Below are 13,079 nucleotides of genomic sequence, written 5' to 3' on the forward strand. Positions count from 1 at the left end.
AGAAATTATTCAGAGGTTCAGATTGTGATCACAGTCCACTTAACCTTCAACAGCTGCAATTAATAAAAATCCTCTTCCATCATTTTTTCCTCACACCTGTTTCAATGAGAATGTGTGTGCCATGATCTACCTTACCCAGTACACAAAAAATTTATTACATATTTTCCAATTTTTTTGATTAGAATGTTCATAAAATTAAGCACAGTGATCTGTTTTGACATAAAATTGAATAAAAAATAATAAAAAAGCCCAACAAACAAACAATACCATCACTGGATTTCAAACTGTTAGTACTAAGAGCAATCTCAAAACCAGTCTCAACTGGTGTAAATCCTAAAATATAGTTACAAATTTTTCTGTATGGATAGCAACAAGTATCCAAAAGCACTGGATAAACAGCACATAAGAACCAGGACTGTGATTTTGATAGGTTTCATGAATGAAGTATTGTATCAAGAAGCTAAGATTTAGTGCCTCAGTGCAAACAGATAATAGAGAGAATACAGAATTCTTCACTGAAGTTCTGAGACAAATGATGTTCACTACTTATTTTTGCATTCTTGACACACAGTGAAGCAAAATGAAAGCTCCAGTTATGCCTTATCATTTATTAATATTGGAACAGAGGATGCCAGAAGTATGCTTAGTTTTTCGTATCAGTGTGTATCCTACAGAATCATTAATCTATGGCTCTTTCAAACAATAAACTACAATCAAGCAATTTTTCATTAATGTTTATGTTCATTAACTGCTTTTTAAACTTGGATCTATCATTGCTTTATAGGGTCAAGAACAGCAATTCAATGACAAAAACCGCAAAGCAAAATCTCAGTTACTGACAAGTGAAACAGGAAAAACAAAATTCAAGAGGTGCCATTTGAATTGAGAAATTAGTACACACACTTGTTATAAAATTGTTATCAATCAGAGTGTTTAGAACATTGAATGCCTTGAATATTTAGGACTGACATCCAAGTATCTAATTTGGGCCTGTATTTTTAGTACAGTGGAACAATCTCAAATACTACCAAGGCCTTTTTTACAAAGGCTATTAATAGATTATAAATTCATTGATTTTATTTCATCCTTTTGCTAGTCCTTTTTTTTTATTTCTGGGGTTTTTTTTCCTGTTTTTCTGTTTTGTTTTTTTTTTTTTTAATTTCTGTTTTCTATTTCTATTTATTTACTGCTGCTATTTACCATATTTGCTTACTACCTTAAAAAGAAGTATCTGCTGTCAATAAATACGATTTACTGCTCTAATCCAATCACCACAAAACCTCAAATACAGCTTCAAAGTATACTGCAAAATGAGGAGCTTAAAGATCAGTGCTTGCAAAACACTACACACAGATATAGAAGGCTTGTATAGAGACATTTTCAATTTTGTTATTGGCATGTATCTCAATGCAAGCTTTGCAGGAACACTTCTCAGCCATCAATTCTCTAAGGTTCACCAGTGTCAGCAGCAAATTTGACAGCAGCAGCCTTCAGATAACAGGGGCTACCTTACACAGCAGGTTAGAAACAAAGGAGCACTCTAATCAGGGTCTACACAATTAGGTCTATCTACAAAATTTTAATAATCAGATGCCAGAAATTATCAGCCTATTCAGAACCACTCTGCATGTAGCATATTCTTGATTACTGGTGAACATGGAGTAGCTGTAGGAGGTCCTATTTAGCAGTGTGTTCCAACAGCAACAGATCTACAGCCATTACAATGGTTCTGAGAGTCTCCTCTGTACAATACACCTGTCTTGGGGAGTATTCTGAATTAATTTCACCCAAAACTGAATTCCCTTTAGCAATTTTACAGTGCTGGTGGACCTCCTGGAATGCATCTTTCATTTAAGTTGAATCAAAGAGGAACTTTGAGAGCACCACGTCTGGATATAAACCACAGTGCAAGAAGTGGGAATGAGCAGGAGGATTTGATTCAACTCTGCCTTCTTGATCAGAACTAAAATCCCAGTGCAGGTGCACTCAAAGACTACAAAACTCTGGATTACTCTCTGGCCACCTCATAAAAATATATGTACAAAACCTGGTTACAGCACAATCCCCCACACTTTTGTGGCATGCAAGTACCTTTATAAAACCCACTCTTAAAAAACAAAAAAGGTCCTAATCTCCTTTTAGCCAAAAGCTTTCACAACACAGGCAACATGAAAAACTTGATGAGTTAAGCTTTTCTGGTACCCTTCCCACAACAGGAGACCCTTCCTGACAAGGCTCATCACATTTCCCTTCATGTGCTGCATGCTAAGAAACGATGTCTTAACTTGGGTTAAATAAATCTAGCGATAACCTGCTCATCTCTGCAACTAACTTTCTGATGACTGATTTATGCTGCTCTCCTTATTATCCATGGCTACTAATGGGTCATTAAATGTCTAACTGCTGGCTCTGAACTCTGAAACTTTCCTGCTTACAGCAAATGCTTACATTTACAAGTATTAATTTCCCCTTTTTACAACGAAATCTACCTGCTGAGAAATTATATTTCTTTGAAATCAAGAACTTAGTCTAAAAATCAGAATCTTTCAGAGCTTAGAGAGACTTTTACCTGCTGCTCAGTTTCTAGAAGCAAACATAGCTGAGGACTAATCACACGACCTCTCCATGCACAGAACAATTGACTACAGAATAGTTTTGTGCATGAATGATTTGAAGAACTGAGCCTGTAGCTAAAAAGTGGAAAGACTAGCAGTGGATCCATTTAAGTGTTTGGTGCATAGAGCTTTAAAAGGTCTTTATTTTATGTTTCATTTGTATATTCAAAAAGCTGAATAAATCTTAAAAATTGCTTCAGCAATATATATTTATGTCAGGGGTCTATTTTCAAAGTTATCCATAACAGAAGGGGTCACAAGTGACCATGCATCACCCAACTATGAAAATGGCCTTAAAGCCCATCTCACCATTTGTTCTATTTGTGTATAGTTGGTTTAAAATCAATCACAAATACTGCCCAAGTGGGAAAGTGAAAGGTTGTTTCTGACCACTGACTTTACAGCACCCAGACTAGCATTAACATGAATAAGATGTTTCACCAGATACTCATGCATTCTGAAGTTTTATCACTAGATGAAGCGGAAACTCAATGCTTCTTACAAGAAGTGGTCCGTGAAATCAGATTTGCAATGCAAAAATTTATGGTGCCCTTTGTAGTGAAAGCCTGTGACATGTTATCTCACTTAAGTAACCAGTGCCAGATATGCAACTTTTGTTATCAAGTTACTGTCTCCCAGAAATGCATTTTTGGCTCTCTCAGTTGGTCTAAAGACCTATTTTAGACTATGATGGTGGCAGATAATTTTTCTACTAAGAAATACAAGATAAATGTAAACCTCTATATAAGTGTTGTATATTATAACACACACATTCAGGGGAAGTGAGGGGGAGAGATTTCTATAGCTAAACATGATCTCAAAAAATTTTTCCATATGTGGAAAAGACTGGAAAGCTAACATATAAATATAGATATATATAAATATACACAGTGCTCAGTGTGTATACATTTATATCACATTCATTAAACCTCAAAATATAAAATAAATTCATTTCTGTAAGCAAAGGAGAGGTATAACTTTTCAATGTACAAAATCCATCTCCTGGAGTATCAAAGAATGCTAAACCTGTTTCCTACTTCTTGTTTTTATTACAGCTTCAGTTCAGCTGGCCTTTTAGTAAATGAAAAATTTAATATCATTAAAAGATGTTTGAAAAGTAACCTGGCTACAATATAATTGCAATTAAGAGGCAGGAATAACAAAAGCATTAACAAATATTCCAAATTCCTATTGGTTTTACTTTCAAGAGAGAAATGTTGAGTAGCTCAAAATGTTTCTAACTGCAAAACGGCAGCAAACCAAAATCAAGAACTAGAGTATTCCTGAAAGATAAATTCAGATTCAGAGAGACTCTTCCAAATTTCAAGGTTCTTTCTTTTCTTCCATCACAAGTACTATGTAACTCACAGCGACCCTTAGGTTTGAAGCCAAACCTCAGAATGTGGGCAAGCCTCTGTAGAAGACTATTTCAGTTTTCTTTTTAGGTTAAAGTAGACAGGAATACCTAGATAGATGTCAGAGGCAAGCAAAATTCTCTGTATCTACTGAAATAAGCACATGATAGCACTCACTGAGTTTTGGGAAATGCTTAAGACAGGAATTACACCCTCATTAGAAGAGAAGTATTTGCCATTCAGTAGCTGTTTATACTAAACAATATAGCTGTGATATAAATGCATATAATTTAATTGGAAAACTGATATTTTAAAGGTGACCATGATCCAAATAGGATTTTACAGCATTCAGTTCAACAAGTCTGAACAACGTGTGATATGAATCACAAGTTCTTTGTTCCAGAAGAATCATATGTGTAGCAAAGATGCAGAATTAGAGGAAAGATTAAAAATTTGAAAGCATTTATATGACTAATTTGCACTGCACTTCTGAGTTCCCAAAACACTAATTCAGCACAATACTAGTTATTTACAGTGGATATGTCTGGGATTGTTTATACTGAATGTACTGACAGGCAAACCTTGCCCTGCCCAAATTCCTAAATTAAATAAATCCATGTGACTCCAATGAGCTTAGTGCAGGCTCAGCTCGGTGCTAATGCAATTGCGTGCTGCCCTGAAGCTTGAGGCACCAGCAGAACAAGTTCACATCCATTTGGGGAACAGACAAGAGCAAGCTCACACCTGCCCAAAAACACTGCCCAAAAACATAGAGGGTAAAGAAACATGCAGAATATAAAACAAAATCTGGGTCAGGGAGGAAGGCAATAATTCCAATTTACTGCTTTAGGCAGCTATATCATATCACTTTTTTATATATGACAATGTCACTGGTTTTCCCCTTGGTTTTTTTTTTTTTCTTCCTTCCTGAACAACTGAAAAACAAAGTTTCAATGATGCAGAAAACTCCCAAACAAGGTATTTCAGTTTTCCAGGTACTAAACTTCTGCTCTGACTGAACTATCTACTCACAGTCTAAAGAAATTTGAATAATCTTATGCTTTTCAAATAACCATGGGTATTATTTGCATTAGCTAAAATAATCTGGTTTGGTTTATGTTTGTATGGCTTTAAAGTTGTGTTGTTTGGTTTTGTGTTGGTTTGGTTTTTTGTTTTTTTGGTTTTTTTAATCTCAGTTTCAATATTCCTGAGGCCTGTTCAGGAGTTTGAGGTTGGCAATTTTCCAGCGTGGCCACAGAATAGAAGGCATTATGCTAACAGCCAGGACTGCCAAAATACACAAAGCAGCATGCTCTCCCTTTCCCTGAAATTACATATGGATCAATACAGTGATTTGTAGATCAGGATGCAGACACTAAAATAATAATCATTGTTTGACTGTCCTGTGGTTCTGATTTCCAAGTCATCCACCTCAAACAAAATCCCATCTGACCTGTTCAGAGTTTTTCACATATCGTCTTTCAGCAACTCCAAGGATATTTAGCAGTTCCAGCTGATGAATAAAGACCTGTTGCCAAGACCAGTCACCACTTTACAAATCAATAAACACTTTTTTTTCAGAGCACATGGTCTTCTTCAAAAAGTTAGTTTTTAGTGGCATAGCCTACTTGGCAACAGCCAGTTTGTTGTCAAGTTTCACGCATGGCTGCATGTGATTTCTTTTCTCAGATGCTGGAGTTTACCAGCACGCTTTTAAAAAGCCTGTTTACAATGACACACATTTAACAGTAAGACAGCTACAGGCTCGCTCCAAAACAGTTGGCTTTGTGACTGGAGAGTGGCAGGAAGGGAAGCTTCAGGGATATACCCTGCCCCATCACTGTCCTGATAAGGAGGACTTTTCCTTTAGATAAGAGGATAGTTCAGAAATCTTGAACTACTTTTTAGGCCTCCTTGCTGAGATCTCAGAGGAACAGAAAACTTTTTGGTGAGTTTGTAACAAATTACTTCTAAACACTGAATCTTGTAGTGTTTTAAGACTACATCAGAAATGTTTTAAGTGGGAAAAGAAATCTCTATGTAGCCAGACGGGATTAAAAGATGTAAAAGGACATCATTTTACATGCTGAGGCACCATGTGACGTTCCATCCCAAATTACAGGTTCTAAGAATAGGGCCAACTTTTTGGAAAGCAGCCAGCTCCTAAGGCATGCCCTATGATACTCACATTTTTCTAAAAATCAGATTCTTTTCTATGAGCACATAATCTCTCATAAAACAAAATTAAAATATATTTGTAGCCCTGGTGACCATAGAGTAAAGCATTCACCTTTGAATCCACTACAGCTCAGGTATTCAGGAAACTTTTAGGAGATTAAGAACACTGTACATTTTATTTCTTTAAAGATCTCCAGTACTATGGGAATTAAGAAGATTTGATAGTTATAATCATCAGGACTGGCAATAAAATCTAAAGTAAGAAAATTCTTTGTATGTTATACCTCCAGTCTTCCACTGTGTTAATGCAGAATCAAGTTCTTCCCTATGACCTCTCAAATAACCTAACTCCCTATTAAGAATGCCATCAGACTAACTTAAGCATATCTGAGATATATGCATGTCGGATACCTACACTTCTTTTTTCATGTAGAGATGCTGCTTTTAATTTTAATAATCATTTACAGTTTTTTACTAAGTAGTCCAGAAGTGGAATCTTGAACTTACAACCTTCAACCACATCTTAATGTTCTCAGGAAGTTGAAGAAGTCCTGGGTAATAATCAAAGACTACTATTCATTATGTGGAGACCAACCTGGAGTTAGAGATTGGTCATTTGTGCCAGTAAATTGAGGACTTTCAGCAGGGAGTGAAAAATGCCCACAGAAATGAACAGTAGGTGAATATGAGTGACTAGAGCCCAAAACTCAGGATAGGAAACAAACAGGGAGTAACTGAGAGGATCCTGAGATTAGAAAACCAAAGAGAATGAGACATCACAAATTGACCAGAATTGTGGTCAGCAGGACAGAATTCTCTGTTGGCTGGTAACTCACAGGCCTGCTCCCATACTGAAAGGAGGGAACTGACAGAAGGAGGGCTGCTCAGTGAGGCAGCTGTGGCAGGGAATACAAGTGTGCTGATTCCTAACAACTTGCAACAGCATCAGCAATTTTCTTCAAGAGCACACAGTCACTGGTGTGACACAAGCAGGCACTTCCTTCAAAACATTCTCCATAAAAGGGAGAAAACTGAAAGATGATGCGGGCAACTGAGGCCAAGAGAAAAAAGTTTTAAGGAAAAACAGTAAGGATGTAGAGATGAGAAATAAGAGAGGCAGGGAGCTGGACAGTAGGTTTGGAAGGAAGTCTATGCTGTGGGGCAGGATGGCTGCTAGATCTGGAAGTTCAAATTTATTTAGCCATGGGGTTTTTTTTGTTCTAGATAGCTCTTGGATGCAACAATCCAGATTAGATTACTGTAATGCACTCTACAAGGGGCCACATACTACAACTCCTTGGAAACTGAAGCTAGAGCAAAATGCTTATTAAGCTCATTTTCATGCTAGGAGTATTACACCCGCACTTCAGGATACACATGGACTGCCAAAATGTTTCCAGGTGGAAATTCAGAAAGATTGCCAACTCTCAAGCCAAAAGTGAAGAGAATAAATTTAAGTTTTTGTGCAAAGCTGAAAAATTATCTTTTTTTCATGTTTTTTTAAAGACTAGTAAAAATTGTTAATATATGTTATTCACATGGCAGCACTCAATCCCTAGAAATTTATTTATATCAAATAAAAATCAGATGCACCAACATAACAAGGGATCACATCATGACCAGCTGTTACAAGACCATATATGGGCAGATGAGAGTTAGAGTCTTCCTCTTGTTTGTGAAGTTTCCTTACAACTTCACCAGAGTTACGTCCAGACAAGGATATGCCATGGCAAAAAAAAGGTCACCTATCTAAGCCTCTCCCTAAAGAGCAAAAAAAAGCAGGAATAAAGGCAAGAAGTGGCTGGAAATTTGGCTTTGCTCCCTAGCAGCAGCCAGAAGACCTAAACACATCCGTTGTGTCTGAAAAAAGGTGCTGAACTAGTTCCTTCAAGAGAAGGCAGAGATCCTATCCTTCACTACACATAGAGCCATTCTGCCACATGTTGCCCATGGCAGGATAGGAGATCAGGTAAGAAATATAACAAAAACATTATCATTAAAAATGTCAATATCTGAACAGGACAGCTTCTCATAAAAACTATGCGTATTTCAAGCAGGATGTCTGTCTTCCAAGGTCTTCCAAGAACTTGGTGCTACACCTTTCTTTTTACAAAGGGCACAGAAATGTCTTACTCTTTGTTACAAACATGTATGCCAGTGTCCATACTTTATGTATGCCAGTACATACTTTTACAGACATATACAATAGCAGACATTATTTCTCCACATAAATGTAGCATGTAGATTAGAAAATCCAGTATTATCTACAGAAATGAGAAATGTTACAAGAAGTTGGGAGAAAACTTTCAAAATCCCTCCCTAGCATTCACCAAATTAAACAGTATTTATGTTACAATATGCACAACTTCATCTCCTTACAAAATTAAAAATGCCCTCTGATGATTTGCAAGTTTACTATTTTCTGTGCTTTAAAAACACATGTTGGATTATAGCCACATATCTGGAATCTGTGTGTAATATTGAATGGAAATGCAGGTTTCTACGGCACACAGCAATCAAATTGCTGCACAAACAAATGCTGTAAAGAGCAGTAAATAACAACACAAAAAGGAAAGAAAAAATTCAAATCCATGGTTGAAAAGTGTAAGATAAAGCAATGCCTAGAGTTTACTCATGATTCTCCTTGACTGTGCTGTTCTCAAAGATTATTTCAGCAAGAACTCAAAGAATATTTCATCAAGATTTGCTATGAATCTCCTATTTGCTTCCTTTACAAGTAAACATATGCTGGGCTGATCCATTGTTCACAGAGTCAGTGGAAATTTTGGAATGACAGCACTTCAGGAGAACACCTATTCTGAGTCCAACACATGAAATAAAGCCGTATTCATCCAACCTGTTCTTTGAAATCTCCAAGAAAGGACCTTCCATTACATGTATATGAAAGAATGTCCACATTTTGCTTCCACTTACAGATTCATTCGACTCATAGTGAAAAAGTTTTCTTTTTAACAACTAACCTAGTTATTCTTGGCAAAATTAAATTTACTGCTCCTACCCTTTCTCCATTGGGCACTGGAATACAATTGATCATCGTCTTCTTTACAACAACATTTTATGTACTAGAAGACTTATGTCTCCCCTTTGGTACTTTCTAGACTAAACAAACCATGTTCTCTAAGCCTTCCCCACAGGTCATGTTCTATCATTCTTGTGGCTCTCCTTCTGTCCCTTTCTACTCTATGTTTCCTAAAGCATGGAGATCAAAACTGTAAACAGCTTTTCAGATGAGCTCTCACCAGTGCTCGAAGGAACAGAGTAATTGCTTCCTGCTTCTTTTCCAGTATTATATCCATCCCAGAATTAGATCCAACTTCATTGCAATGGTATTCCACTGTGCAGTTTAGATTCCTTTTTCCATGCTATTACCTCATCAGCACATGTGACTTCTCCCCTGTAAGTGGACTTGTCTTTACTGAATTCCAAATTACTTATTCTAGACTTTCTCCACTTTATCAAGACTGGAGCATCGTATTGAGCACTTTGACTGCTCCTACTGTGCTTGGAGCTTCTTACAGCTTGATTCATGATCAACAATATTAACGGCACTTCTATTTCACCACTGAAATAATCTCTAAAACAATACTCCACAGAATCAGATAAAGGACAGACCTCTTTGGAACCCTGCTGTAACTGGCCCTCCTGTCCAAAAATGATCAATGGAAAATTTGTCGATCAGTTGCACACCCATCTCATGGCAATCTCATAATTATTTAAATTAAAAAATATTATTTATAGTTAAAGCTTTTATTACTGCCACCTATTTTGCATTAGCTATTAATTACATTAGAAAGTTATGTCTTTATTTGCACATTACAAATATCTGGTGGGACAGTGTTCAAGATCTGATGAATTAAAAGCTACCACTTTCTGCTTTAACCACAAAATCAGTTTCCCCATCAAAGGAACTTATATTTGCTTGACATAATTTTCCTTGGCAAATACAAGCAGATTCAATTCAGGAAGGGTATGCTAGGCTTGCACTCTTTTTTAGAGAGTGGCCAAAAACTATCACCTAGGAAAAAAGCTGAGAGTACAAGTGCTAGTAAATACCAGTAAAATAGCTACTATTTTATGAGCTCTATCTTTAATCATGCATCTATTTCCACCATTCATATAATGTCTTAATGTTCTTGAAGATGTTTTGATACTGACTTTCACTATGCTCCTTACCCATTCTCTTGCCTGAATAAGCTCTTACCATGCATTGAAAAGCACTTGACTAAATGTTAGCTCTCTTACGTTGTCTTGTGCCTCAAATCTTTTTCACAGGTTCAGGTTTCTTGAATTAGTTGAAAAGAGTGTCTGAGTTTCAGTAACACTGTGGTGGTTATTACCTGTTATTTCACATCTCCTGCCTTGATTTTGGGGGATTTTTTTTTCATTCTGTTCCTTGCATAAAGCCAAAACTTTTTTATTTTACAGATATTTCCATACAATTTTTCCTTCTTTTATAAACTCAGCCAACTTATCTCTGTTAATCAGAAACAGAACTAAACCAAGACATCAAGTGCTTAATTCCCTTCTTCTCTTTCTGACAGAAAAAGTTGTTCTTAACATGTTCCAAGAATTCAAAGGATTCTGTGTTATGTTGTTCAGGTTTGTGGTTTGTGGTTTTGGGTTTTTTTCTTTGTGTTAGTATCCAAGAAATCATGTTTTCTCATTCTTACCTGTTCCTGACTCTAATACAGTTCCATTGGTCACTCTGTAAAAAAGTGTAATTTGCCTCTTTGCTTCCTACTCTCAATTACGTAGTCTATCACACATCCCCATTATATTTTCATCCCTGATTTTCCTTTTTATTTCTTCCCAGACATTATGAACTTATAACCTATTTTAATATCAAAAAATGATTTTTCATATAAAAGCAATGTTCAATTTTTCCTCAGGCTCCTCCATCTGAAAATGAGTTACTTGTTTCTACAGACTGTTTTTCTATTCCAGAAAAATAAGGCACCAGACAAAAAGCCAAAATTTTAAACTATTTCAGGGACGGAAATAAATACCAGGGCTATTAATTTCAGTTCAAAGAATGCATCACTTGCTTATTAGTGCTTTGGAAAATTTATTTTATCTTGAAATTAAAAAAAAAAAAATTATAAAACAGAGGGTGAAGACAGAGGTGACCAACCTGATCTGGAGAGGGTCTGTGGTTGTGTTGTGTCCTCCCAGGAGATCGATGGTGGTGGTGGTGGTGATGGTGGTGGTAGTGGTGATGGTCATCATCATAGTTATCTGCCATCAGCTTCATTCTGTTTTGTGTCTGTTTAAGATGTAAAGCAAGACAATTTTATTACATGTTGGAATGTATTATTCTGACAGTGTTTTAGGAAATCTTGGCTCTGGGGTTTTTTGGGTTGGTTTTTTTTTTTTGGAGCTGAAGGATGTAAGACTAGAAGTCCAGACTGCTGGCTCACAAAGGAAAGGACAGAGAAACAGAGAAATAAAGGATGTGAACACATCCTCTGTTCCAGCTTTTACATCCATAGAATCACATGAAGAAGTCAGAAAAGTAAATGATGAAGGATGATGTGTTTGAAGGCCAAGAGACATTCAGCTTTTCTAAATTTATTATTTTAGAGCTGTTTCCTATTTTTTGCAGTCTAACATTATGTCTTTGCAATTAACTTTTTAAATCTCACTGAAAGGAATATTAAGTGTACTTCAAACATTTAAAGTTAGTTACTAAGGCATGTCAACAACAATCATGAATAGTTGGTCTAAAAGTTCTATTTTGGGTAACTTATTTTAATTGTACACCAGGATCACCCTGCTAAACAATAAGTAAAACGAATCTGAAAACTAACTGATAGAGACACAGGCACTTAGAGAAAAAAGTGATTATGGAACTTGACACATTACTGAATGGAAGTAAGTCTAAGATATAGATCTTGAAAAAGAGATCAACACTTCAGCTACAGCTGTGTAGAGATAATAAAATCTATGTCACCATGGGATAACAAGATACATTGCTGCTCTTTATCACTATTACAATTATTCCATACCATGAAATACATAGACTCAAATAATTCAAACCTTGCTCATAACACCAAAAATATCTTACTACCAATAGGCTGATACCAGTGGATACAGTCCTTACTTTTTGTGGTACCAGGACTGAAGACTCTCTCAGGCAAACCTGTTAAACTGCAATCAAGTTTTATTAATTTCGCACTAACAAAACTGAGGAAAGAAACGCTGTCGACTACCAAAGACCTCTTCCAAAATTAAAATAATTAATTAGAGACATCTAAAATTACTACCACAGAGATGAATGAAGGAAATATAGCAGTCTTAACTCACTGATGTCATGCTCCAAGGCAACAGGATTCATGGTAACCCCACTGAGGATGGGGACTAAACACATTCCCCGGGACTTTGCCCAGAATAATCAGTTCCAAAGGACCAGCTTAAGCAGATGAATTTGAACACAGTTCATTTGCTCAGTATGTTCCCATATTAACTGGTCTAACTGCCTTCCAATGCAGCCCATGAGATAACTCGTGTCCCACTGATAAAATATGGTAAACTTACTTCCAGGACTGCTGTAATTTGATTTTCCTTTGACAACAATCCTGTATCAAAGTCTCTGTTTGGAAAATTTCACTGGCAAGTACATTTTAATTGAAAATGTAAAACTCAGAGATTGCTATTAAATTCCCCAACTTTAATGTTTTTGCTAAAGTTGAAAAGGGATTTGGAAAAAAAAAGAAAAGAAAACGAGATATTCATATTATGTAATATTTCAAGTATAACAAGTCTAATGAAAGGAAAACAGCCACAGAATCCTAGGAAATCCTGATGTGCCTTTTCAGCAATTAATTTTTTTTCAGTTGTCACAACGTTTCTCAAGCACTTCATATGATGTCCATTAGAAGATCATAGAAAACTGCTTTACAGGAGGGGAGCT

At 36.2% G+C, this 13,079-nt stretch overlaps 1 protein-coding gene across 14 annotated transcripts in view; it reads right to left on the reverse strand.

Moving 5' to 3' along the window:
* ERC2 (ELKS/RAB6-interacting/CAST family member 2) overlaps nt 1–13,079 on the reverse strand; it is a 431,010-nt gene that overhangs the window by 112,877 nt on the left and 305,054 nt on the right. For all 14 annotated transcript variants that reach the window (XM_039558888.1, XM_039558887.1, XM_039558889.1 and 11 more), the window contains one exon: nt 11,301–11,432. In XM_039558888.1, the coding sequence (XP_039414822.1) occupies nt 11,301–11,432 (132 nt within the window). The remainder of the gene's footprint in view (nt 1–11,300; nt 11,433–13,079) is intronic.

This window comes from Corvus cornix, chromosome 12 (assembly GCF_000738735.6).
Source record: "Corvus cornix cornix isolate S_Up_H32 chromosome 12, ASM73873v5, whole genome shotgun sequence".
NCBI classification, from domain to species: domain Eukaryota; kingdom Metazoa; phylum Chordata; class Aves; order Passeriformes; family Corvidae; genus Corvus; species Corvus cornix.